Genomic DNA, 25,416 nt, shown 5'->3' with positions numbered 1-25,416 from the left:
CTTCATGCATGGTAGGTAAGCATTCTACCACTAAGCCACATTCCCATCCCAAGTTATTTGATTCTTAGGGGCTTCCCTGGTAAATTCTTTTAAATAATTAGATTCTGGAGGTATCTAGATTCTTACACCTTGTCCCTCAGAAATTGCCTCAGGATTTATCTTGGTTTAAGCTGAGTAAGAGTTCTCTCTCTCTCTCTCTCTCTCTCTCTCTCTCTGTGTGTGTGTATGAGAGAGAAGAGAGAGCTGGTCCTGGAGCTCCAACTAAGGGTCTGAGCAGTGTGTGTGTGTGTGTGTGTGTGTGTGTGTGTGTGTGTGTGTGTGAAGAGTGTGTGTGTGTGTGTGTGTGTGTGTGTATGAGAGAGAAGAGAGAGCTGGTCTGAGCAGTGTGTGTGTGTGTGTGTGTGTGTGAAGAGTGTGTGTGTGTGTGTGTATGAGAGAGAAGAGAGAGCTGGTCTGAGCAGTGTGTGTGTGTGTGTGTGTGTGTGTGTGGAGTGTGTGTGTGTGTGTGTGTGTGTGTGTGTGTGTGTATGAGAGAGAAGAGAGAGCTGGTCCTGGAGCTCCAGCTAAGGGTCTGAGCATTGTTTTTGAGCTTTTGTGTTCAAGGCTAGTGATCTACCACTTTGAGCCACAGCTCCATTTCCATCTTTTTGGTACTTAATTGGGGATAAGAGTCTCATGGACTTTCCTGCTTCTGCTGGCTTTGAACTATGATCCTTAGATCTTAACCTTTTTTTTCTTCTCATTTTTAACTTTATTTTTTTAGGACAGATTTAGGATATGGTAAGAAATTACTAAGTTACATATTTTATACCTGTCAAATGCTACAGTAATGGAATAATTAAATAAGTTGTTTTTTTTTTTTTTTGTCTGGCATGGGGCTTGAACTCTGGGCTTTGGTTCTGTCCCTGAGTTCTTCAGCTCAATGCGAGCACTCTACCACTTGAGCTACCGCACCACCAGTCTTCTGGTGGTTAATTGAAGATAAAAGTCTCATAGACTTTCCTGCCCAGGCTGGCTCTGAACCACGATCCTCAGATCTCAGCCTCCTGAGTAGCTAGTATTACAGGCATGAGCCACTGTGCTTGCCATAAATAAGATTTTTAATGTTCAATGTTATTAGGCATATTTATAAAAATGACTAAATTAGAAAAGATAAAATAATGTCGATACACATCAGGAAGGAACTTAGGCAAGGAAAGGCACATCATTCACCACAAGAAAGAAATTAAGACTAGAGTTGAAGTCTAATGGACAACCAGAGCTTTAGATTTTGTCATTCACCACAAGAAAGAAATTAAGACTAGAGTTGAAGTCTAATGGACAACCAGAGCTTTAGATTTTGTGGTAGTATTCCCAGCTCTGGAGTGTCATTATGTTAGAACCTTCTTTATGGTACTTAGCTGGAATAAAGAGAAATAGGTGGAGGATTTACTGTGTGATCCTAATGTAATATTTAAGAGATAGCACACTTTTAATAAGCCTGGTGTGTAGAGAAGGAAGAGCAAAAATTGAAAATGGTTTGGTAGTATTGAAAATCCTTACTGAGTTTTAGAAGAAAGTAATGTACTGTAACCAGATTAACTTGTTTGTCTGGAGGTGTTGGAATTTTTGCAGTTAGAAAATTAATTTTTAATAAATACCATATTTTTCACTTCTTGTGGACAGATAACAATGTAACAGATGCCATATTTCATCTCAGATAAAGTCACATGCCAAAGTTTAGGAAAAAGGATCTTAAACAATTTTCCCATTTTATGGAACTTAAGTCTTTGAAAATGGTAGTAATACTGCTTACTGACTCACTAACTATAACAGTAAAGTGAACATGAAATGTTGACAATGATAAGAGGTCTCCCAAAATTAGTGTTCCTAGCTGAACATATGTGGTCATCTACTTACTGGAAAATTTAACACTCATGAGCCCTTGTTTTGGGTCAATTTCCAATAGTTTTCTTTCAGAAATTTTTATCATTTCTAGCAATGTCTATCTAGACTTTGAACCTAGTTTCACTGAAATACAGAATACTTCAAGAGTAAATCAGATAAATTTTAGTGGTATTGTCTTATTATTATTATTATTATTTTGGTTGGTTGTGGGGCCTGAACTCTGGGCCTGGGCACTGCCCCTCAGCTCTTCAGCTCAAGGCTAGCACTCTATCATGTGAACCACAGAGCCACTTCCGGCTTTTTCTGCTTATGTGGTGCTGAAGAATTGAACCCAGGTCCTCATGCATACAAGGCAAAGCACTCTACCACTGAGCCATCTTCCCAGCCCCCAATTTTCTTTGGCCAGTCATGGGGGTATTAAGTCTTTAGTGGTGTATAGACAAGTGGATTTTTAGGATAAAATGGTACGTTCACAGAAAATAAAAATTAAAATGAAGAGGAAAGCAAGGGGAAAATACCAATATTAAAAAAATATCATGGCAATTATTTATAAAGCAAGTGGCTTCTCTTTCATGCCACATGATATGCTTTCATTAAGGTGAACTCTTTCCGGTTGGTGTGATCAGCCCATATGAAAAAGCAGAAGCCGCCTGGCGCCAGTGACTCATGCCTGGTGCCAGTGACTCATGCCTGTAATCCTAGCTACTCAGGAGGCTGAGATCTAAGGATCCTGGTTCAAAGCCTGCCCAGGCAGGAAAGTCTGTGAAACTCTTATCTCCAATAAACCATCAGAAGACTGGAAATGGCGCTGTGACTCAAGTGGTAGAGCGCTCACCTTGAGCTGAAGAGCTGAGGGACAGCGCCCAGGCCCAGAGTTCAGGCCCCACGACTGACAGGAAAAAAAAAAAAAAAGCAGAAGCCATGAGCTGTAAGGGAGCTGAGAGACAAGCTAGGCAGAAGTCTATCCAAAATCACCAGTTACTGTCCCAGGCAGTTGCAATTTATGATGGAGTAGTTCAATTCCAGCAACATAACAACTTACTGAGCCCAGTGTACACAGACCTGCAAGGAGGTGAAGAGTGTCAGTAGCAATGGTGGGATATAAGCTTTGGCAGATACAAGCACAGAGTCTGATCAATGCCCCAAAGCCATCAAACCTAGGCTTACAAAAGGTAAAAGGAACTAGCAATGCCAAAGATAGGTCCAAAGTAGATCAATTCCACTAATATTGTTTCCAGGATCTACGTACTTCAGCATGAACTGCTCCATTAGTGTGAAACTCATGCATTTTGTAACCACATCAAATGACTCTGTGCCTTCTGGTGTTGCTTACCAGTGTGTGTTTTGGGGTATGGTGATACACTGTCTCCATAATCCCATTGTACCATTACACTGGAAAAGCGCATCGTTGTAAGTCTTCTCATCTGTACCATCAACAATGAAATCTTCCCAGATGTGTTTATTCAAATCACTGTAATTTTCTTGAACTGGAATGCAATATTTATACCAGAAATCTGTGCCAGTAGAGGCTGCCATGTACATGGTAGAAATGAAGCTAAGCACACAAGCTTACAAATGCTGTAGCAAAATAGTGGTCCATTCTGGCATTCAGACTCCCATCCTCTTGCTCTGCCAGCCTCACCCTCCAGCTCTGACCACAGCACCCTGTTCTCCCTGTGCCTCTGCTGATCTTAGCCTTTTGAGTAGATAGGATTACAGGTGTGAGCCACCAGCACCCAATGTAAGAGTTCTTGTTTTATAAAACTTGAGAAATTCAATAAATATTGAATAGACAAATGTTTCTCAGTAGGGTCAAAAATTAAAATCATAGCTAGGTGTTGGTGGTGCATGCCTGTAATCCTAGCTATTCAGGAGGCTGAGATATGAGGATCTGAGGCAGGAAAGTCTGTGAGACTCTTTTCTCCAATTAATTACCAAAAAGCTGGAAATGCATCTGTGGCTCAAATTGGTAGAGGGCCATCCTTGAGCAAAAAGTCCAAGGACAATGCCCAGGCCCTGGGTTTGAGCTCCAGGACCAGTATATAAAATAAATAAAACAATAAAATAATATATAACAATAAAATTATAGTTGGGTACTAGTGGCTCAAGCCTGTAATCCTTGATACTCAGGAGGCTGAGATCTAAGTTTGAAGTCAGCCCAGGCAGAAAAGTTCCTTGAGACTCTTATCTCAAATTAATCAGCAAAAAGCTGGTAGTGGAATTGTGATTCAAGCAGTAGAGCTTCAGTCTTGAGTTAAAAAGCCAAGTGAAAGTGCTAGGCTTTAAGTTCAAGCCCCAATACCAACAATTCTCCCCCACAACCACCCCTGCCTAAAGAAAAAAAATCCTGCAACAAAAACCCTGTAAAATCATGGCAATTTAGGCTTAGAGGTGAAATCTCAAAAATACTACTTTTATTACTACAATGAACATGGAAACTTTTGTCATCTTGATATTTAAACTCCCCATACTCTGATCTATACTATTGGTCAAAATTTTATTTCTATCTCATGCTTCAACAATCTTAATTTTACCTATTCTGTAATTTTGGAGCCTCTGTTATGTTTAACTTTCTCTGCTTTCCTGAGGTATTTATTGTTTATATCATATATTTTATATATCCTTTCAGCATATTTTTTTTTGTTAAGTTTGTGCTTGGTATCTATCAGTTGCCCTAAGGCAATTAAGGGTACTTTGCAAAATACTGGTTATTAATTATGAGCACTAATACATTGATCAGTTTCAGTGTCTGTATAAAAAGGAAGACATACCAAACTCTTTTTGCTTTCTTTTTTTCTCTTCCTTTTCTGGTATTGTGGAATAAACCCAGAACCTAGTACTTACTTGGCAACTGTCTACCATTTGAGCTACACCTTTAATCCAGATCTTTTTTTTCAGGTTTATTAGAGATAAGAGTCTCTTGGACTTTTCTGCCTGGGCTGACTTCAAACTGTCATCCTCAGATCTCAGCCTTCCAAGTAGCTAGGATTATAGGTATGAGCCACTGGTACCCCATGCCTGGATGAGATAGGGTCTTGGTCTTAGCTTCTAGGGCTGTCCTGGAACTTGAGGTACTCCTGCTTCTACTGTGTTTGGCATGAACCATTGTGCCTGCCTACAGATAATTTTTTTTTGGTGCCATTTTTAGGGCTTGAACTCAGGGTCTGGTCTCTGTTTCTGAGCCTCTCTGTACTCAAGGCTAGCGCTCTACCACTTGTGGCTTTTTCTCTTTATGTAGTCCTGAGGACTGGAACCCAGTACTTCATGCATGCTAGGCAAGTATTCTGCCCCTAAGCCACATTCCTAGTCCCTACATTTTATTTTTATTTTTATTTTTGGGTCCGGTCGTGGGGCCTGAACTCTGGGCCTGGGCGCTGTCCCTCAGCTCTTCAGCTCAAGGCTAGCGCTCTACCACTTGAGCCACAGTGCCACTTCTGGCTTTTTTTTCTTTTTGCTTATGTGGTGCTGGGGAATCGAACCCAGGGCCTCATGTATGCAAGGCAAGCGCTCTACCACTGAGCCACCTTCCCAGCCCCTTTATTTTTATTTTTTATTTGTCAGTTGTAGGGCTTGAACTCTAGGCCTGTGCGCTGCCCCTGAGCTCTTCAGCTCAAGGCTAGTGCTCAAACATTGAGCCACAGTTCTACTTCTGGCCTTCTCTGTTTATGTGGTGCTGAGGAATCGAACCCAGGGCCTCATGCATGTGAGGCAAGCACTCTACCACTGAGCCACCTTCCCAGGCTCCCTAAATTTTATTTTTAAAGGATCCTTTTGATGGCTGAGTCTACAACAATATTCTGTTGAGTAGCTGCAAATATCAAGGGTAATATTTTTAATTAATTAATTATTTTTGTGGTACTGGAGTTTAAACTCAGGACCTCATGCTTGCTGCACAGTTGTTCTGTTGGTGCTATATCTTTACCCTGAAGTATAGGATTTTAAAATATGTCAAAATAATATTTAAAGTAGATACTTTTCTAAGTATCTTGAAGAATTGACTATGTTTTCCATGATAAATGATTAACTGTTCCATACAATTAAAGCAGAATTTTGATGCTTCTGTGTTTCTTTGGGGGCTGAGAGGGGAAGGAAGGGAACAGGGGCAGGTGGGAGTCTCACTATCTTGTTTCAAACTTCCAATTCTTCAGGCTTAGATTTCCACATAGCAGGAAGTATAAGCATGTACTTCTGGGCGCAACTCTTTTTATGTTTAATGCAGGAAATTAGTTTATAGACTTTAAACAAAAATCTCAATAATTTAAAATTATTTATTCAAGAGAAAACCTCAATCACATTAATGATTTCCAATCTAAAAGTACTTTGAAAAACCACATGATGGTAAAAAGTATACCTAACTGGAATTTGATGGCCAGATTCCAATCCTGAGTCTGTCAAATAACAGCCAGGTCAGTTAACTTTGTGTTTTTAAAACCTTTTATAAAAGTAGAGACTGGATTACCCTATAAGATAATTTCTGGATTCCGTATTTTTTGATTCTGAAGTTCTTATGTAACCTAATAGAAAATAAGTTTTATTTTCTGACAGAACTTAAAGAAAATTATTATTAGACGGGAAAGGATAGTAGGAGAAAAACAAAGGAGGAGGTAACAATGTTCAACAAGAAATGTACTCATTATCTTACTCATGTAACTGTAACTTTACAATAAAATTAAATTTAAAAATAAATATAAGGGGCTGGGAAGGTGGCTCAGTGGTAGAGCGCTTGCCTTGCATGCATGAGGCCCTGGGTTCCATTCCTCAGCACCATATAAGCAAAAAGAAAAAAGCCGTAAGTGGCGGCGCTGTGGCTCAAGTGGTAGAGCGCTAGCCTTGAGCTGAAGAGCTGAGGGACAGTGCCCAGACCCAGAGTTCAGGCCCCACGACTGGAGCCCCCCCCCCAAAATAAATAAACATAAAAATTATTATTAGCATTTCTACACTAGTTGTAAAAAAGAGATTCCATTGTAACATTTGCGCAATGCATATATCCTGGTCAGCCATACACTCCCTCTATCCATCACTGTCTCTATCCATCTCACCATTTTAAAATCATTTCAGTAGATTTCATTATTCTGTTTTCCTGCAAACGACTTCAATCATAGTCAACCTTATTTACCTTCCTTGTTGGCCCATCCTACTCCTACCGGTACCTACACTCTTCAGTAGAACCTGTATTTTGGCAGGTGTGTGTGTGTGTGTGTGTGTGTGTGTGTGTGCGCACGCATGAGCTGTGTCTTGGGGCTTGAACTCAGGGCCTGGGCACCGTCTTTGAGCTTTATTGCTCAAGGATCCCACTGAACCACAGCTTCACTTTCAGCTTTTGGGTAGTTAATTGGAGGTAAGAGTGTCATGAAATTTCCTGCAGCTTGGCCTCCGATCTCAATCCTCAGATATCAGCCTTCTAATTAGCTAGGATTACAGGTATAGCCACAGGCACTGGCTTTGGGGAACTTTTTTTTGGGGGGGGGTTCTTGAGCACTGTCCCTCAGCTCTTCAGCCCAAGGTGAGTACTCTAACACTTGAGCCACAGCACCACTTCTGGTTTTCTGTGGTTTATTGGAGATAAGAGTCTCATGGACTTTCCTGCCCAGGCTGGCTTTGAACCTCGATCCTCAGATCTCAACCTCCTGAGTAGCTAGGATTACAGGCTTGAGCCACCAGTGCTCTGCCTGGGGAACTTTTTGACACATTATATTCTAGTTATTGGTAGTAGAGTGTATATAAATATTGAGGAGGTTGTAGTTTTAGTAAATGTGTTTATTGAGTGTTACAAATTGGCAACATTCTTTCTTTCTTTTTTTTTTGGTCGGTCGTGGGGCTTGAACTCTGGGCCTGGGCGCTGTCTCTCAGCTCAAGGCAAGCGCTCTACCACCTGAGCTACAGCGCCACTTCCTGTTTTCTGGTGGTTTATTGGAGATAGGAGTCTCACGGTCTTTCCTGCCCAGGCTGGCTTTGAACCGCGATCCTCAGATCTCGGCCTCCTGAGTAGCTAGGATTACAGGCGTGAGCCGGCAACTTTCTTTCTTTTTAACTTTTCTTTTTGTTTGGTTTTGGCCTGGGGCTTGAGTTTAGGGAACCTGGGTACTGTCCCTGATCTCTTTCGCTGGAGGCTAGCTCTATACCACTTGAGCCACAGCTCTACTTCCAGCATTTTTGGAGCTTAATTGGAGATAAGATTCAGACTTTCCTGCCTGGGCTGGCTTCAAACTGCAAGCCTCAGATCTGAACTTCTAGAATAGCTAGGATTACAGACTGTGAGGCACATGCTGTTTGGCAACATTCTATTTTTCTTAAGTCCCTTACTAAGACTACTTCAACTTATTGCAACAATTGGAAGAAAAAGAGATATAATGTTTTTCTTGATTGATTGCCTTTTCTATGGATTTGAACATGAGCAACACTAAGAGCTATACTGATACCTTGATCAGGGAAGGATTGTATGGCTCAGCTGGCTATACTCCTGATCTTTGAACCTCTTTATTTTGAGCCCTATTTTCCCATCCCACCTCATTTTTAAAGGGAAAAATGGAGGTAAGCACCAGGTTGCTTGATGTCTTTGTCATTGCTGTCATTGATGAACTCAGAAGCCATTTAATTTTCTCTACCTTATCTCTTTTCTTTTTTTTTTATTATTAATAAGTTTATTTTTATTGTGAAAATACCATACAGAGGGGCTACAATTACATGAGCAAGGTAATGAGTATATTTCTTATCAAGCATTGTTGCCTCCTCCTTTGTTTCCCCTTACCATCCCTGCCCTAACATTTCCCCCACCCCCATCCCTTTTTCACAGCAGAATTACAACATCACTGTAAGAAGAAGCAACTCAGGTTTTCTGGCTCAAGGCCGTGTCTTTAAGAAAAAACACTGATTTTCTTGTTACACTTGGGTTTACTGGCTAGAAGGAAGTGACTTTGTTTCTTTTTCTTTCTTTCTCTTTCTTTTTTCAAACTCTATCTAGCTTTAAAGATACTTTTCATAAACAATCATGGTATTTTAGGCAGGACATGTGCAGACAACCTTTTTCTTTTTCTTTTTCTTTTATTTTTTTTATTTCTAATTTTTTTTATTTTTATTTTTTATTTTTTGGGTCCGGTCGTGGGGCCTGAACTCTGGGCCTGGGCGCTGTCCCTCAGCTCTTCAGCTCAAGGCTAGCACTCTACCACTTGAGCCACAGCGTCACTTCTGGCTTTTTTCTTTTTGCTTATATGGTGCTGAGGAATCCAACCCAGGGCCTCAGGCATGCAAGGCAAGCGCTCTACCACTGAGCCACATTCCCAGCCCGACAACCTTTTTCTTTTAAACAATATACAACAATTTTTAAACTCCCTTCTTGGATGGACTGTCAAAATCAGAAGGCCATTATAAAACCCAATGACATTTTCATTTGAAGCTCTGAATAGGGGAAGTTTAGTGTGAGGGTTGACATTTCACATTAAACATGTTATTTAACCACTTTTCTTGAGTCTGACCCTAACTTTCAGGAAATGAAATGAAAATGGCACGAAAATCAGTCAGAAAACCTACAATTTAAAAGAGGAAAACACTGCTGTCTTAAGGAACACCATCTTGATGGTACCTCTGTGAAGTCCAGCCTGTTTGGCACATTGGAAAAACCAATTTGGGGGCAGGGAGAGTCAAGGTCCCAACTGGCCTCTGGTTTTAAGGGTGTTAAGTCTATGCCAGTGATGGAAAAGGAGGAGGACAAAAGTTATTTTTAGTTTTCCAACATTACAAGGTGTTTGTGCCAAGGTGTGAAACATACTGTTGACAACAGTAGGGAATTCTCTTCCTGGGAGCCAATCAGAAGCCTTTCAAAACTAGCACGGAAAAGTGTTTCCCCCATATTTATTCAGCTTTGGAGATTTTTCATTAGTGGCAGATGCTCCTTGTTACCAAACAAGTGTTCTGCGTGCTAACAATATAGCTTAAAAAAGAAAATTCTGTATTTTAATAAAACTTGATAAAAATAGTATTTCAAACTGTGCAGTCATCAGAAGTACCAGTTATCAAAAATGCACACACTTCACTCGACATCTCCAGTACCTTCAGATATCTGTTTTGGCATCTCCATTTATTGCAAGGTTATTCCCATTCTTGCCAGCATTAGCTTTCCCCTTCTTCCCTTTGCGTACCCTCTCCCTTCTTTGCAGGAGCTTTTTTAGGCTTGGGCTGTGGCTTTGGAGGAAGAGACAACCTGAGAGATCTCCTCTGTCTCATTCTTTACCTTTGCTCTGTCTCTGTTAGTATCACCTTCAGCCTTTCTCTTGGGCATGGTGGTGGCCAGATGGAGGCTCTGAGAGAGAGGACTCAGTGGCCTGTGGCTATGGTTGGTCTAGGGATCATTCTCTCCTCTTCTTCACATGGCTTGAAGACGGTGTTTCTTGTTGGAAGTGTCATTTTCAGTGGCCCGTAGCTGTATCAGGGATTTGGTTATAGCTATTCTCAGAGAAAAGCTCTATTTGGCCTTTCAAAACTGACATTTAAAGATTGTATGTCAGATTGAACTTGAATTTTAAGTACTATAACTTTTGGTGTTTATATATATATATTATATATATATATATATACATATATATACACACATATACACATGAATTTCTGGGTGCTGTTCCTCAGCTCTTCAGCTCAAGGCTAGTGTTCTACCACTTAAGCCACAGTGCCACTTCCAGTTTTCTAGTAGTTTATTGGAGATAAGAGTCTCATGAACTTTCTTGCCTGGGCTGGCTTTGAACCATGATCCTCAGATCTCAGCCTCTTGAGTAGCTAGGATTACAGGCATGAGCCACCAGCACCCAGCTGTTCATTCTTTTTTATAGAGCTCTATTAGTTGCTTTTTAATTTTGGGGAGCCAGTATTGGTATTTGAACTTGGGTCAAGCTTGATAGTCAGGTGTTTTATCACTTGAGCTACAACCCCAACTCCACTTTATGTTCATTCTTATTTTCTCTATGAAGAACTATTAGGTAAAATTATGAAGACTCAGAAAAACCTAGTAGAGGGTTGAGGATGTAAAGCAGTACTTGCTTAGCATGCAAAAAGGCTTGAGTTTAACATCCAGTAGAAGGGAGGAAAGGAGGGGAGGAGAGAGGGGTGGAAAAGGGAAGGAGTGAGGGAAGGAGGGAAGGAGGGAGGGAGGGAAGAGAGAAAAGAAGGAAGAAAAGAGCAAAAAGAAATTAGCAAATAAGTGGGATAGGTTAGGATTCAATTTGCTATTTCTTTTTTACCATGTTGTATTAATAAAAGTGATATGCCTTTATAAAATGCAATACATATGTATGAATACTTATCTACAAATATACCACTACAAAAAGAAATGTGTTAGTGGGCTGGGAAGGTGGCTCAGTGGTAGAGTGCTTTGCCTTGCATGCATGAGGCCCTGAGTTCGATTCCTCAGCACCACATAAGCAGAAAAAGCCAGAAGTGGTCCTGTGGCTCAAGTGGTAGAGCACTAGCCTTGAGCTGAAGAGCTGAGGGACAGCGCCCAGGCCCAGAGTTCAGGCCCCATGACTGGCAAAAAAAAAAAAAAAGAAAAAAAAAAAAGAAATGTGTTAGTAAAATTTGAAAATACTTTTTTTGCTTTTCTTTATAGACTACTTAAATTCATCAATGAATTTGCACATGAGCTAATTGCCTTGTATTTTGTATGATGTTTAAAAAGTACTTGAAATGTATTGTCTTATTACTGATAATTTGTGACAGACGTTGATCAAGTTAAAATTTTTAAAGAAGTGTAAGAATAAAGAAAAATTCAAATCCAAGATTTAACAGAAGAACTTGTTGAAAAAAAGTGATTTTTTTTTTAACAGTTCATACTGGTTTTGAACTCAGGAACTCATTCTTGGTTTTTTTTGTTCCTGTTTTTGTTGGTTGTGGGGCTTGAACTCTGGGTCTGGGTACTGTCCTTCAGATCTTCAGCTCAAGGCTAGCACTCTACCACTTAAGCCACAATATCACTTCTGGCTTTTTCTGTTATGTGGTGCTGAGGAATTGAACCCAGGGTCTCATGCAAGGTAAGCTCTCTACCACTAAGCCACCTTCTAGTCCTTCAGGACCTCACTCTTGGTAGGCAAGTGTTCTGGCCACTAAGAAAAATAAACTTGAAATTTGAATTCCACTTAATTTTTAAAGAGGGGGGCAATGAAGTTTTTTAAGAAGCTTATTGGAATGTGTTTATTTCATACATCACTCTAAGCCAGTAGCTCATGCTAGCTGGTAACTGTCACTGTTAGCTCATGCCTAATCCTAATAGTTATTCAGGAGGCTGAAATCTGAGAACTGTAGTTCAAAGCTAGCTAGGATAGAAAGTCAGTGAGACTGTTATCTCTAATTAACCAGTAAAAGCTGGAAGTAGAAGTGTAGCTCAAGCAAAAAAGCCAGGTGAGAACTGGAGGCCCCAAATTCAAGCCCAGTATCCACAAATACATACAAAAATTAATCTATCTCTCTTCTTCTTTGGGATTCTGTACCATTTAATACCTTCCATAAAATTTAGGTGTCAGCTGGGAAGGTGGCTCAGAGGTAGAGTGCTTGCCTGGCATGCATGAGTCTTTGGGTTCAATTCTTCAGCACCACATAAGCAAAAAGAAAAAAAGCCAGAAGTGGCGCTGTGGCTCAAGTGGTAGAGCGCTAGCCTTGAGCTGAAGAGCTGAGGGACAGCGCCCAGGCCCAGAGTTCAGGCCCCATGACCTGACCCCCCCAAAAATAAATAAATAAAATAAATTTAGGTGCATTTCTTTTCACACTGTATGTGAAATACATCACTGTTCTGTGCCACTGCCACTTTAATAAGGCCAGATTTATAATGTTTAATGTGTCTTTTTCTTTCTTTTCTTCCCTTTGTTTTTTATATTGAGAACCTAACAATCAAATTTTCAAGAAGAAGAAAAAATTGGGCTAGGAATTAAGACCCATCTCTTCACCGACTTAGTATTGTAGAAGTCATCTTGCCTCTGTGGACCTCAGTTGCCTCATCTGTAACTGGATAATTTTAAAAAAACCTGTCTGAAGGTAAGTGTTCAGTTAAGATTTGCTTTGGACTGGGGACCAGGCTCAAGAGGTAAAGTGTAAAGTACCTGCTTAGCAAGCACAGGGCCCTCAGTTCAAATCTTAATACTGTCCAAAAAAAAAAAAAAAAAAAAAAGAAAGAAAGAAAGAGGAGGAGGAAGAGGAGGAAAAGGCGGAGGAGGAGGAAGCAGCAACAGCAACTGCTGCTGCTGGATGCTGGAGGCTCATGCCTGTAACCCTAGCTGCTTAGGAGGCTGAGATCTGTGGGTCACAGTTTGAAGCCAGCCTGGGTAAAATAGTCCCTGAGACTCTTCTTTCTAATTAACCACCAGAAAACCAGAAGTGGCACGTGGTTCAAAGTGATAGAGCACTAGCTTTGAGCAAAACAGCTCAGGGACAGTGCCCAGGCCTTGACTTAAAGCACCATGACTGCTAAAACAAAAAAAAGAAAGAGAAAGAAAGAAGGAAGGAAGGAAGAAAGCCTTTTGTGGCAAATAAAAACAATTATCTCATGTGATTGTAACCCTCTGTATAGTATTTACACAATAAAAGACATTAAAAAATTAAAACAAAAGTGGCCCTGTAGTTCAAGTGGTAGAGCGCTAGCCTTGAGCTGCAGAGCTGAGGGACAGCCCTCAGGCCCAGAGTTCAAGCCCCACGAGAGTGGTAATTTGGGCTGGGAAGGTGGCTCAGTGGTAGAGTGCTTGCCTTGCTTGCATGCATGAGGCCCTGGGTTCGATTCCTCAGCACCACATAAGCAAAAAGATAAAAAGCCAGAAGTGGCGCTGTGGCTCAAATGTAGAGCGCTAGCCTTGAGCTGAAGAGCTGAGGGACAGCGCCCAGGCCCAGAGTTCAGGCCCATGACCAGACCCCCCCCCCAAAAAAAAAATAAAATAAAAAAACAAAGCAATTATCAACAATAACAAAGCATAGAAGGGAAAAAAGAAAGCTTTTTGTAGCAAATAAAAACCATTAACAAAAACATAAAACACAGAAAGAAAACAAAATTAATGGTGGCTTAAACATATGACATTTGTTTGTTCATTTAAAATAATCTTCCTCCTCCCCCTCTTTCTTTGCTGGTCCGGAGGCTTGAACTGAGGAGGTTGGACTCTGTCCCTGAGCCTTTCTGTGCTCAAGGCTAATGCACTACCATTTGAGCCCCAAAACCACTTCTGGCTTTTTCTACATAGTTTATTGGAGATAAGAGTCTCATGGACTTTCCTGTGCTGGGGTTTTTCTTTTAGGTTTTATTATTCCTTTATATGTTTTTGATTATACCATGTTTTTATACATTTATATAACCTAGGAAATCTTGGCAATCCTAACATAAGGTGTATGTAAAAGAAAAAACAAAGTGAAATAATAAATGCATACCTATAAGTCACATTTAACCTTTAGCATTTTTATTTTTTAGATATGTTAAATACTTTAATCCACTTATTTTGTTGCCTTTTAGAGACAAGTGATTGGAACTACAAAGTCTTGCAATAATTGTTTTTTAAAAGATGGCAGAAATATATTTCTTAGTTTTGATGGGCTTAATCCCCCCAAAATAAAATTATGATATAAATTCTTTCAAAAATAATTCTTGAAGTAGGCAGTATGAGATAGGTATAGTCAAAAGAGTCCTATTCTTATTCCAGTTTTTTTTTTTGGTGTGTGTGTGTGTGTGTGATATGTGTTAGAGTTTCACAGACTTTCCTGCCTGAGCTGGCTTTGAACTGAGATCTATAGCACTCCACCTCCTCAGTAGTTAGGATAAGTGTGAGCCATTGGTGCTCAGTTTTTGCTATTTCTTATCACGTTTCTCTCCTTTTTGCTGTGTGTATATTTTTTCTGGTTTATGAAATCTGTAAACCTGTTTCTGTCATCTTTGGCATTATGTTGATATCTAAAGAGATATTTTTGTTATTACTTTTTTTTTACTAATATTCTTGGGCACTGTTGTAACTGTTGACATTTATGGAGACTGTTAAGAAATAGAATTGATGTGTAAGTTAGGTATCCTAGTTATATATAGAATAAACACAGGAAAATTAGAAACTACATGAGCAGAAGGGAAAAAGTATATTTAAAACAATTTCCATCAATCAAAAAGAAATAAAAAAAATGAGACCCAGTCACTCATGCCTGTAATCCCAGCTACTTAGGGGGCATAGATGTATGAATCGATCAAATCAGCCTCAGGTTCTTGATATTTTTAATTTTTTTTGAGGTATAGTTAACTTTGGACTGCTTTTGTTTGCATTATTTGGCTGCTAAAAGATAATCCTGTTGTATCTCAGTAACAAAAGAAAACACAGCTTTGCCTCCTTTTGAATTTTTTTCCTGTGTAAAGTCTGGTAACACAATTAGTTCTTTTATAAGAAAAAGTGAAGTAGTTATTCCTCTGACATCAAGTGTCTGCTTCATTAATGTCAGCTGCTTCATTTCTTTGCTTACAAAAGAACATTTCATTTATATGCCAAGGTACAGTGTAATCTTTTGAAGATAAAAATGACAAGATGTAATAATAGTGCAAAAACAAATTTGAAATTATGACATAAGAATAATTATAATAAGGTTTATGAGAAGATAGTAAAGATTATCATACTGATGCCATTTGGAAATCACAACTTTAATAGTCCACTAATTAGGAAGTGGTGCTGTGGCTCAAGTGGTAGAGTGCTCACCTTGAACTAAAGAGCTCCAATAGCACCCAGGTCTAGAGTTCAAGCTCCATGACTGACAAAAAAACCCCACAAAATACAAAAAAACCCAAACGTCCACTAATTAAGACCCCCCCACCTCCCGGGGCTGGGAAGGTGGCTTAGTGGTAGAGTGCTTGCCTTGCATGCATGAGGCCTTGGGTTCTATTTATTCCTTAGCACCACATATACAATAAAAGCCAAAATTGTCGCTGTGGCTCAAGTGGTGGAGTGCTAGCCTTGAGCTGAAGAACTGAGGGACAGTGCCCAGGCCGAGTTCAGGCCCCACAACCGACAAAAAAAACCCCAAAACAAAAAAATACACCCCCTGCCCAGTACAGGCTCATGCCTATAATCCTAGCTGCTCAGAAGGCTGAGATCTGAGTATTGAGATTCAAAGCCAGCTCAGGAAGCAAAGTCCATGAAACTCTTATCTCCAATAAACCACTAGAAAACCAGAAGTGGCACTGTGGCTCAAGCGGTAGAGTGCTGGCCTTGAGCTGCAGAGCTGAGGGAATAGCGTTGAAGCCAAGTTCAAGCCCCATGACCAACAAAAAAAACCAAACACCCCCTGATTTCTAAAATGTTAAACTTCATCTTATAATTGTTTTTGAACAGAAGCAGTAATTTAAATAAATGTAAATAGAAGAAAAAAAAACAAAGTCTAGTCAGAAGATAGAGATTCTCAGGCTAGATTAAGAAAAAAATGAAACAAAGCAGAAAACAAACAAAAAATCCCCCAATAGCTAGGTTCCAATGGCTCATGCCTCTAGTCCTAGCTACTCAGGAGATTGAGATCTAAAGATTTGGTTCGAAGCCAACCTGGACATGACAGTTAGTGAGACTCTTACCTCCAGGTAACCATCAAAAAGCTGGAAGTGGAGCTGTGGCTAAAGTGAAAAAGCTTTAGCTTTGAGCAAAACACTTCAGGGACAGACTCCAGGCCTTGAGTTTAAGCCTCAGGACTGGCAAAGAAAAAATCCAATAAATACGTATGTGTGCATGTATACATATATTCACACATTAACCAAAAGGAAGTTGAAAGTTTAATAGGTTATAAGAAGCAGGCGCTGGTGGCTTATACCTGTAATCCTAGGTACTCAGGAGGCTGAGATCTGAGGATCTCGGTTCAAAGCCAGCTCAGGCAGGAAAGTCCGTGAGACTCTTATCTCCAATAAAAACTTCTAGAAAACCAGAAGTGGTGCTGTGGCTCAAGCAGTAGAGCGCTCACCTTGAGCTAAAGAGCACAGGGACAGGGCTCAAGCCCAGAGTTCAAGCCCCATGACCCACCAAAAAAAAAAAATAGACTATAAGGCAAGTTAGAATATAAAAGTCACTCAAATATGTTAAAAGATTAAATCTATGAAAAGGTTACAAGTCTTATGCTTGTGTACCTGTACATTTATTATTTAAATTAAAATAGAATATAAAGAAAAAGCCCAGAAAAATCTGAGATCACAATGTACAATTTTCACATAATTTTCTAGTAATGATAGAATAAGACAAAAATTATTAAGGATATAAAAATTTGGGGGCTGGGAAGGTGGCTCAGTGGTACAGTGCTTGCCTTGCATGCATGAAGCCCTGGGTTTGATTCCTCAGCACTACATAAGCAGAAAAAGCCAGAAGTGGCTCTGTGGCTCAAGTGGTAGAGCGCTAGCCTTGAGCTGAAGAACTGAGAGACAGCACCCAGGCCCAGAGGTCAAGTACAATGACTGACACACACACACAAAAAAACCCCCAAAAACCAAAATTTGGATAGTTATAAATGCATGGCAAGTATAGATATTTAATAGTGGTTTATAAATAGTGGGTTTAAAGTTGTGTGTGTGTGTGAGAGAGAGAGAGAGAAAGAGAGAGAGAGAGATAAAGAGATACTGGAGGTTTAACATAGGGCTGTTACCACTTGTTCTACCACTTGAGCTATGCCTCCCACGTCTCACCTGTTTTTGTTTTGTACTCCTAGGAATTGATTCCAGGCCAGGACTGTGCTAGGACAGCCACACCCTCAGCCCTTTGTGCTTCTTTTTTTTTGAGCTAGGTCTGCTAATATTGTCCTGGTTTGCTTCAAATTTATCTTCCTCCAGCTTCTGCCTCCCAGTTGCTAAGTTTACGGATGTGTGCTGCCTTACTTGGCATACATTTATTTATTCTTTTATTATGTTCACATTTAAGGACTTTTAAAAATATTTTATTCATTTTTTAATACATTGAAAGATGATTTCCATAAACACAACATACAATTCACTGTGTGAATACAATTCACAAGTGTGCAATTCACTGGGTTTTAATATTTCCATAAGGTTGTCAACCATCTCTATTGTGTGATTTTTAGCATTTTCATTATGCCCCAAAGAAATCTTGTACCCATAAGTATTTCTTTCTTTTTTGGGGGGGGGGTCCGGTTGTGGGCCTGAACTCTGGGCCTGGGCACTGTCCCTCAGCTCTTCAGCTCAAGGCTAGCACTCTACCACTTGAGCCACAGCACCACTTCTGGCTTTTTGTTTATGTGGTGCTGAGGAATTGAACCCAGGGCCTCGAGCATGCAAGGCAAGTGCTCTACCACTGAGCCATCTTCCCAGCCCCATAAGTATTTCTTTTTCCATTTCTCCTTCCCCTACCAACAGTCTTAGGCAACCACTAATAGTTCTTCCTCAAGAGACTTGCCTGTTTGGGGACATTTGATATAAATTCAATCATATAACAGATGGCAATGGCATCTGGCTGTATATGTAATTAATCAATTTTGTTGTTTTAACTTTAGGACAAATAGGTATCTCCTTTGAAGTCTTAGTCTTTTGTCCTTTAAAATTATTTAAAAGTATAATTAATTTTTGGTTTCCAGATGACAGTTAAGAATTTGTTGTCTCTTTCCTGAAGAATTTAAAATTACTTTAGCTTAAATGAAATGTGGGTCCAATAATTTCTAAACTTTTGTTTCTAGTTCCACATAACAAAGTTTAAGTTTGATCAGAGAGTATAATGTTTCACATCTGTTTCCAGAGTGTAACATTCTTGGATTTACTGGTTTGTTCCTTTGTTTAATTATATCTAGATATAAAGTTTCTTTGGTGGTTGAGTTTTGTTGTGATTGTTCAATTTTGTATCTCAGCATCTAGACTTGCTTCTTGTTTTAGCGAGAATAATTTTTTTTTCAGTCACGGGGCCTGATCTCTGGGCCTAGGCACTGTCCCTCAGCTCTTTAGCTCAAGGTTAGCACTCTATCACTTGAGCCACAATGCCACTTCTGGCTTTTATTGCTTATGTGGTGCTGAGGGATCGAACCCAGGGCCTCATGCATGCAAGGCAAGCACTCTACCACTGAGCCACCTTGCCAGCTCCTAGTGAGAATAATTTTAAGCTTGCTGAATAAACAATATTTAACTGACCATTTGAAGACATTTATAAGTAATATCACAATCATTTCTAAACAGAAAGTCTCAGTATCTTATACTTTAAATGGGTATAATATGGCATTAGAGGTTGAGACAGGATTGTCAGTTGGTAGCTTAGGCCTGAAATCTCAGAAAGCTGAGTATAGAGGATCAAGGTTCTAGTCCTTCAGACTCCCATCTCCAAAATAATCAACCCAAAGCTGAGCTGGGGCATGACTCAAGTGCTAGGGAGCCATCCAAACAAGGAAGCTGAAAAAGTACAAAGACCTTAGTTCAAATTCCAGTACTGACAAAGAAACAAACAAACCAAAACAGATAAAAAAACTCAAATGCAAACATATTGTTAAGTGAAAACAACAACAATAAAGACCTAGACTCAAAATGATTCTGTATGAAATATTTTTAGAACAGGCAAATTGATGCAGATGGAAAGAAAGTATGTTTGTGACTACTAGGGAGTAGAGGAAACAGGAAATAGGAAGTGATTGATAATGGACATAGGTTATCCTTTTAGGGTGCTGAAATATTTTTCAGTTAGCTAGTAACATAAGGATAACATTTATACATGTGAATTATATCTCAAGAAACCAAAACCAAAACACACATCTATGAGTGGAGGGCCGTGAAGCATGAATGAGAAACTTTGGTTGGCCCAGAAAAGTAATTTCTTCTTTGTAAAATGAGCCACTTCCTTGTGTACCACCTAGAATTATGATGAAAATGAGGTTATGTATTCTTTTCTAAATTGCAACCACTGAGTAAAAAGAAACTCTAAAAATAAAATTCCATGAACTGTTAAGTTTAAGAGACAGAGTTAAATAATGCATATTCTAGACTGATGGCTAGTCTATTATTCATCTTCCTTTTGTAAGGTATATTAAATAGGTAGGTTTCATTAGGTAGATGATGAAGACAACATCACATGCAATTCAGGCAGGAGAAAAAGTTTATTTACCGAACTGCTCCCCTGCTGTACATGGTGGAGAGACGTGGCTGAAAAGAAAGGGGGCGACCCATCTCTGGGCCAGGACTTATCTGGGCCAGGGACAGGAAGAGTTGTGGCCAGGTGGAGGAAAGGTGTGGCCACACTGGATCCAGATGTGACCTCAGGGTCTGAGACCCTCCTCAGGTTAGAAGGGAGGCAGGCATATGACCAGAGGTGGCCCAGGATGTGACCTAGCAGGAGGGGAAGGTGACTGCTTCCAGGTCTGCCAGTTATCTAGGTAACAGATACTGGGTGGAAACAGCCAAGAGGTAGGGATGTGTCCCTATGCAGACCTTCCACCTTTTGTCTCCATTTTTGTTGTTGTTGTTGTTTTGTATTGGATATTAAATCCAGGTCTTTGCATCTCAGGCATCAAGCATATACTTAGCATCATTCTGGGTTTTTTTTGTTTGCTTTAGTGTCTGTACTAGTGCTTGAACTTGGCCTAAGCACTGTCCCTTAGATTTTTCACTTAAGGCTGGTGCTCTGGCACTTGAGCTTCAACTCTACTTTCAGCTTTATGTGGTTACTAGAGATAAGAGTCTCACAGACTTTCCTGCCCAGGAGCCTCTGAGTAAGTAGGATTACAGGCAAGAGCCACCAGCCCCTGGCAGCATTATTCCTGACTTGAATCTTAACATGTGTGCATGTGCATGCGCACATACATATGTGTATGTGTATGTATGTATACATACACTTTATATATATTATAATATATATTCTATGTATAATCAATTAAATGTGAGACTTTTCTACATTTAAATTCTTGTAGTAGACGTTCTAGAGTTATGAGGATCTTTCCTCTCTGCTTCTCCCCCTCCCCCACATCAGTCATGGGGCTTGAACTCTGGGCCTGGGCACTGTCCCTCAGCTCTTCAGCTCAAGGCTTATACTCTATCACCTAAGCCACAGCACCACTTCCGGTTTTGTGGTAGTCTACTGGAGATAAGAGTCTCATGGACTTTCCTACTTGGGCTGGCTTTGAACCTTGATCAGATCTCAGCCTCCTGAGTAGCTGGGATTACAGGTGTGACCCACCAACACCTAGCTATGAAGATCTTTGTGGAATGGGACTAGAATGAAATCTGAACAATATATGAGAGCATCAGTAGATGTCATTCTTTTGTTTCAATATCATTATATCCTGCTTGATATTTTACTGACCTATTTATTTGAAAACTAAAAAAAATTTAATGAGTAATATTGGAAACAATAAAATAATTTAATAGATTTAAGAGAAAGTTTATAGCTAGTTATTTGTTTCTTTTAGCAACTCATGTTCCCAGCACAGTTTATATTTAAAATTAGATTGAAATGAAAAATGTGCAGTGATTATTTTGGCTCATTAGTATTTTAAGTGCATATATATATATATATATATACACACACACACACACACACACATATATATATGTAATTTCCTTTCCATCTTTCCTAATCTTAGACTATTTTTAAAAATTTTGAGGTCCCTTTTCCATCATTATTTGAATTGTTTGTAATTAACCAAATGTTTTCTTTTTTCTTTTCTTTTCTTTCTTTTTTTTTTTTTTTTTGTTGCTGGTCGTGGACCTGAACTCTGGGCCTGGGCGCTGTCCCTCAGCTCTTCAGCTCAAGGCTAGCACTCTACCACTTGAGCCACAGACCCACTTCTGGCTTTTATTGCTTAGGTGGTGCTGAGGAATCAAACCCAGGGCCTCATGTATACAAGGCAAACACTCTACCATTGAGCCACTTTCCCAGCCCAAATGTTTTCTTTGCTTTTCTTTCTTTTTTTTTTTTTTTTTGCCAGTTCTGGGACTTGAACTCAGGGCCTGGGCACTGTCCCTGAGCTTTTGCTCAAGTCTAGCACTCTACCACTTGAGCTACAGTGCCACTTCTAGCTTTTTCTATTTATGTGGGACTGTGGACTTGAACCCAGGGCTTCATGCATGCCAGGCAAGCACTCTACCACTAAGCCACATTCCCAGCCCCCCAAATGTTTTCTTATATAAGCAATTTGAATTAAAAATTTTATATCTGTCTTTTGAGTTTTGGCTGAAAACCATTTCTTTCTTGATTTTTCTTTAGTGATTTATTTTAATCATCATTTTTGGTAAGTTATAATTATTTTTACTGCTCTCCTAGATTTAAAAAAATTAAACATTTTGAGATTGAAGGTATTATTTCTGTGACATTGTATGTATAGTGTTCAGATCTCTTTAAGACTTTACTATTCCTTTATTTCAGATGAGGTGGAGGACCATCCTACTGCAGAATTGTTTGTTCTTGGTCTCGTGTCTACTTACTACTTTTGAAGCTGTGCCTATAGATATAGACAAGACAAAAGTACAAAATACTCAGCCTGTGGAAAGTGCAAGGATAGAACCACCAGTAAGTGAGATAGATGGACTTATAACTAAATGTAATGCATTATAAATATAGCTAAATGAAATGGAATGAAGTGTAATACAACCAAGTAAAAGGAAATGGAAAGGATTATAACTCAAATATTGTCAATATTTATGGCTTATAAAATTTGACATTTAGCAACTATCTCTGAAAATAGTAGTGAAAAATATTGGGTGAGCAGATGTTATTCAACATTAGTCAGTGTTTATCTACTGTAATTAATATATGGAATAATTAATCATGATACATTTCCAGTGCAGAACAAATCAGCTGAGAAGATACTGTGTTGTATTCAAAGGAGGGACAGATGGCAATAATCTAGAGAAGCCAGATTAATATTATCCTTTAAATGTTCATTTTAAAACCATACAGGAAAGATACCTCTGTGTTACAATATAACGTTTGTCCTGATACTAAACTCTTAAGAAATACAGCTTTATAAAAAAGAAATCTAGCATTATAGTCTTGGTTATAGATCTATCTTAATGCCACCTTAGTAAAAATTATCTTTCAGGATTCTGGTCTTTATGTTCAGACAATGAAAAACTTTTAGAAATATTACATTTTGTTTTTTAATTTGAAGGATACTGGACTTTATTATGATGAATACCTCAAACAAGTGATAGATGTGCTTGAAACAGATCAACATTTCAGAGAGAAGCTTCAGAAAGCAGACATAGAGGAAATAAAGGTAAATATAATTAAATAATTGTTTTATACACATTTGAGCATGTCAGAAACCGAGCTAAATACTGGGTACACAAAGATGAGACATATACCTAATTCTTAAGAAAAAAAGTCATATTAGAAGTAGATTTTATCTGGATGGATATGTGTTGAGTTATTATTAAGATGTAAAGAACACATAATCCAATATGAAACAGTGGAAAAAGATAAGAAGCTATGTTTCCTGGCAGAGATTATACTAGAACTTAAAAATGTAACTGTGAAGAGGAGAGGAGCTGTATGGCATTGAAAATGAGAGGTATATAGAAAAATAAAATCCAGACCATAAAAACACAAAAACAAAATTAAGTTAACCTATTTTTTGCTTAAAAAAGAAATTAATAAAATGAGACAATAAAGCCCAAGCCAGCAGTCTGGGCAGGAAAAGCCTGAGAGACTCTTACCTCTAATTAAGCACCAAAAAGCTGAAGTGGAACTGTGGCTCAAGTAGTAGAGTGCTAGGTTTGAGCAAAAGAGCTCAGGGGCGGCACCTAGGCCCTACTGGGTTTGCCTCAGCACACACACACACACACAAATTGCATCCATACTGTATCACTGTAGACTTTTTCCTTTTCATTATTGCCTGGCCAATATATAGATGATAAAGGCCTTCTGCTTTCTCTCTTTTTTTTTTTTCTTTTTTTTTTTTTTCCCGGTCGTGGGCCTTGAACTCAGGGCCTGGGCACTGTTCCTGAGCTTCTTTTGCTCAGGAAACTCACTCTACCACTTGAGCCACAGCACTACTTCCGGCTTTTTCTGTATATGTGGTGCTGAGGAATTGAACCCAGGACTTCATGCACACTAGACGAGCACTCTACCACTGAGCCACCTCCCAGCCCAAGGCCTTGTGCTTTCTAGGCACTCTACCACTTGAGCTACATCCCCAGATCTACAGCCCCCATTTTTATTTTCAGTATTGGGGTTTGAACTCAGGACCTTAAACTTGCTCAGCTTGCTTGCTTGGCTGGTGCTAAAGCAACTTGAGAAATTACTTTCAGCCTTACTTTTTTCTGCCCAGTCTTGCTTCAAACCTTGATCCTTTGGATCTCAACTTCCTGAGTAGCTAGGCTTACTCATGTGAGCCATTGGCATCTGGTTTGATATAGTACCTATTTCTAATAACTGCATTAGGCCTAAAAATGGAATGTTATAGATAGAACTAATTTATTAATTCTATTGACAGAGTGGGAGACTAAGCAAAGAGCTGGATTTAGTAAGTCACCATGTGAGGACAAAACTTGATGAGCTGAAAAGGCAAGAGGTGGGAAGGTTAAGAATGCTAATTAAAGCTAAACTGGATTCCTTGCAAGGTAAGCACTAAAAAAGGTAAATTTCAATATTTGGTTGGTGAGGTCAGTTTTCACTAAATGAACATGACAGGTTCTTTTAGTTCAAAACTTCATGCAGCCGGGCGCTGGTGGCTCACGCCTGTAATCCTAGCTACTCAGGAGGCTGAGATCTGAGGATCGCGGTTCAAAGCCAGCCCGGGCAGGAGAGACCGTGAGACTCCTATCTCCAATAAACCACCAGAAAACCGGAAGTGGCGCTGTAGCTCAAGTGGTAGAGCGCTCGCCTTGAGCTGAAGAGCAGAGGGACAGCGCCTAAGCCCAGAGTTCAAGCCCCACGACCGACAAAAAAAAAAAACAAAAAAACTTCATGCATTGGTTTGGCTTTTCTTCATGCTTAAAATTTAAAATTTTGAGTAATATATTTATATCATTCCATATAAAAAATGAGTGGCCTTAATTAATTGTAATCAATAGAAGGGAAAGGTGAAAAGTAAGCACTAAGCCACTGATTTAAAAGAGGAAAAACAACATCAAAGGAAACAAACAAAAAATAAATACAGAGAGAGTTAGAATGTGTTAGAAAAATTGCTGGAGAACTTGTAACATCAGGCCCAAACAGTTTCACAAGAGAATTTTATCAAGCCATTAAAGAACAGACTACCAATGCTATTGAAGCAATTCCAAAGCAGAGGAAAAAAAGGAATGCTTCCTCATTATTGTTCTGTGTTGATGCCAAAACCTAAATTAATGTTTCCCAAACTAATTTAATTTTACAGCAAGTAGATTTATCTTAAGAATGCAAAGTGGACTTACAATGTCTCACTATTAGTGGAAGGTAGATTTTTAGATTGTGTTGAAGCAACTGGCTCACCACTTGGAAAAAAGATGTGGCTGGCTTCATATCTCCTATCATTTGTCAGAATCAGAGGCTTAACTGTGGAAAATGAAATCATAAAACCAGTAGGTGAGCCGGGCGCTGGTGGCTCACGCCTGTAATCCTAGCTACTCAGGAGGCTGAGATCTGAGGATCGCGGTTCAAAGCCAGCCCA

At 39.4% G+C, this 25,416-nt stretch overlaps 1 protein-coding gene and 1 pseudogene across 1 annotated transcript in view; one reads left to right on the top strand and one right to left on the bottom strand.

Annotated features, from left to right (window-relative positions):
- Nucb2 (nucleobindin 2) overlaps positions 1 to 25,416 on the top strand; it is a 47,446-nt gene that overhangs the window by 1,635 nt on the left and 20,395 nt on the right. Inside the window, exons 2-5 of the mRNA XM_070032797.1 lie at positions 12,744 to 12,897; positions 22,191 to 22,334; positions 22,936 to 23,043; positions 24,262 to 24,388. Coding sequence (XP_069888898.1) covers positions 22,191 to 22,334; positions 22,936 to 23,043; positions 24,262 to 24,388 — 379 coding nt within the window. The 5' untranslated portion in view covers positions 12,744 to 12,897. The remainder of the gene's footprint in view (positions 1 to 12,743; positions 12,898 to 22,190; positions 22,335 to 22,935; positions 23,044 to 24,261; positions 24,389 to 25,416) is intronic.
- On the bottom strand, positions 2,458 to 3,496 carry LOC138833768 (claudin domain-containing protein 1-like; annotated as a pseudogene).

This window comes from Dipodomys merriami, unplaced genomic scaffold (genome assembly GCF_024711535.1).
Source record: "Dipodomys merriami isolate MVZ:Mamm:240054 unplaced genomic scaffold, mDipMer1.0.p SCAF_21, whole genome shotgun sequence".
Taxonomy (NCBI): Eukaryota; Metazoa; Chordata; class Mammalia; order Rodentia; family Heteromyidae; genus Dipodomys; species Dipodomys merriami.
This window is presented reverse-complemented; position numbering and strand designations above follow the sequence as displayed.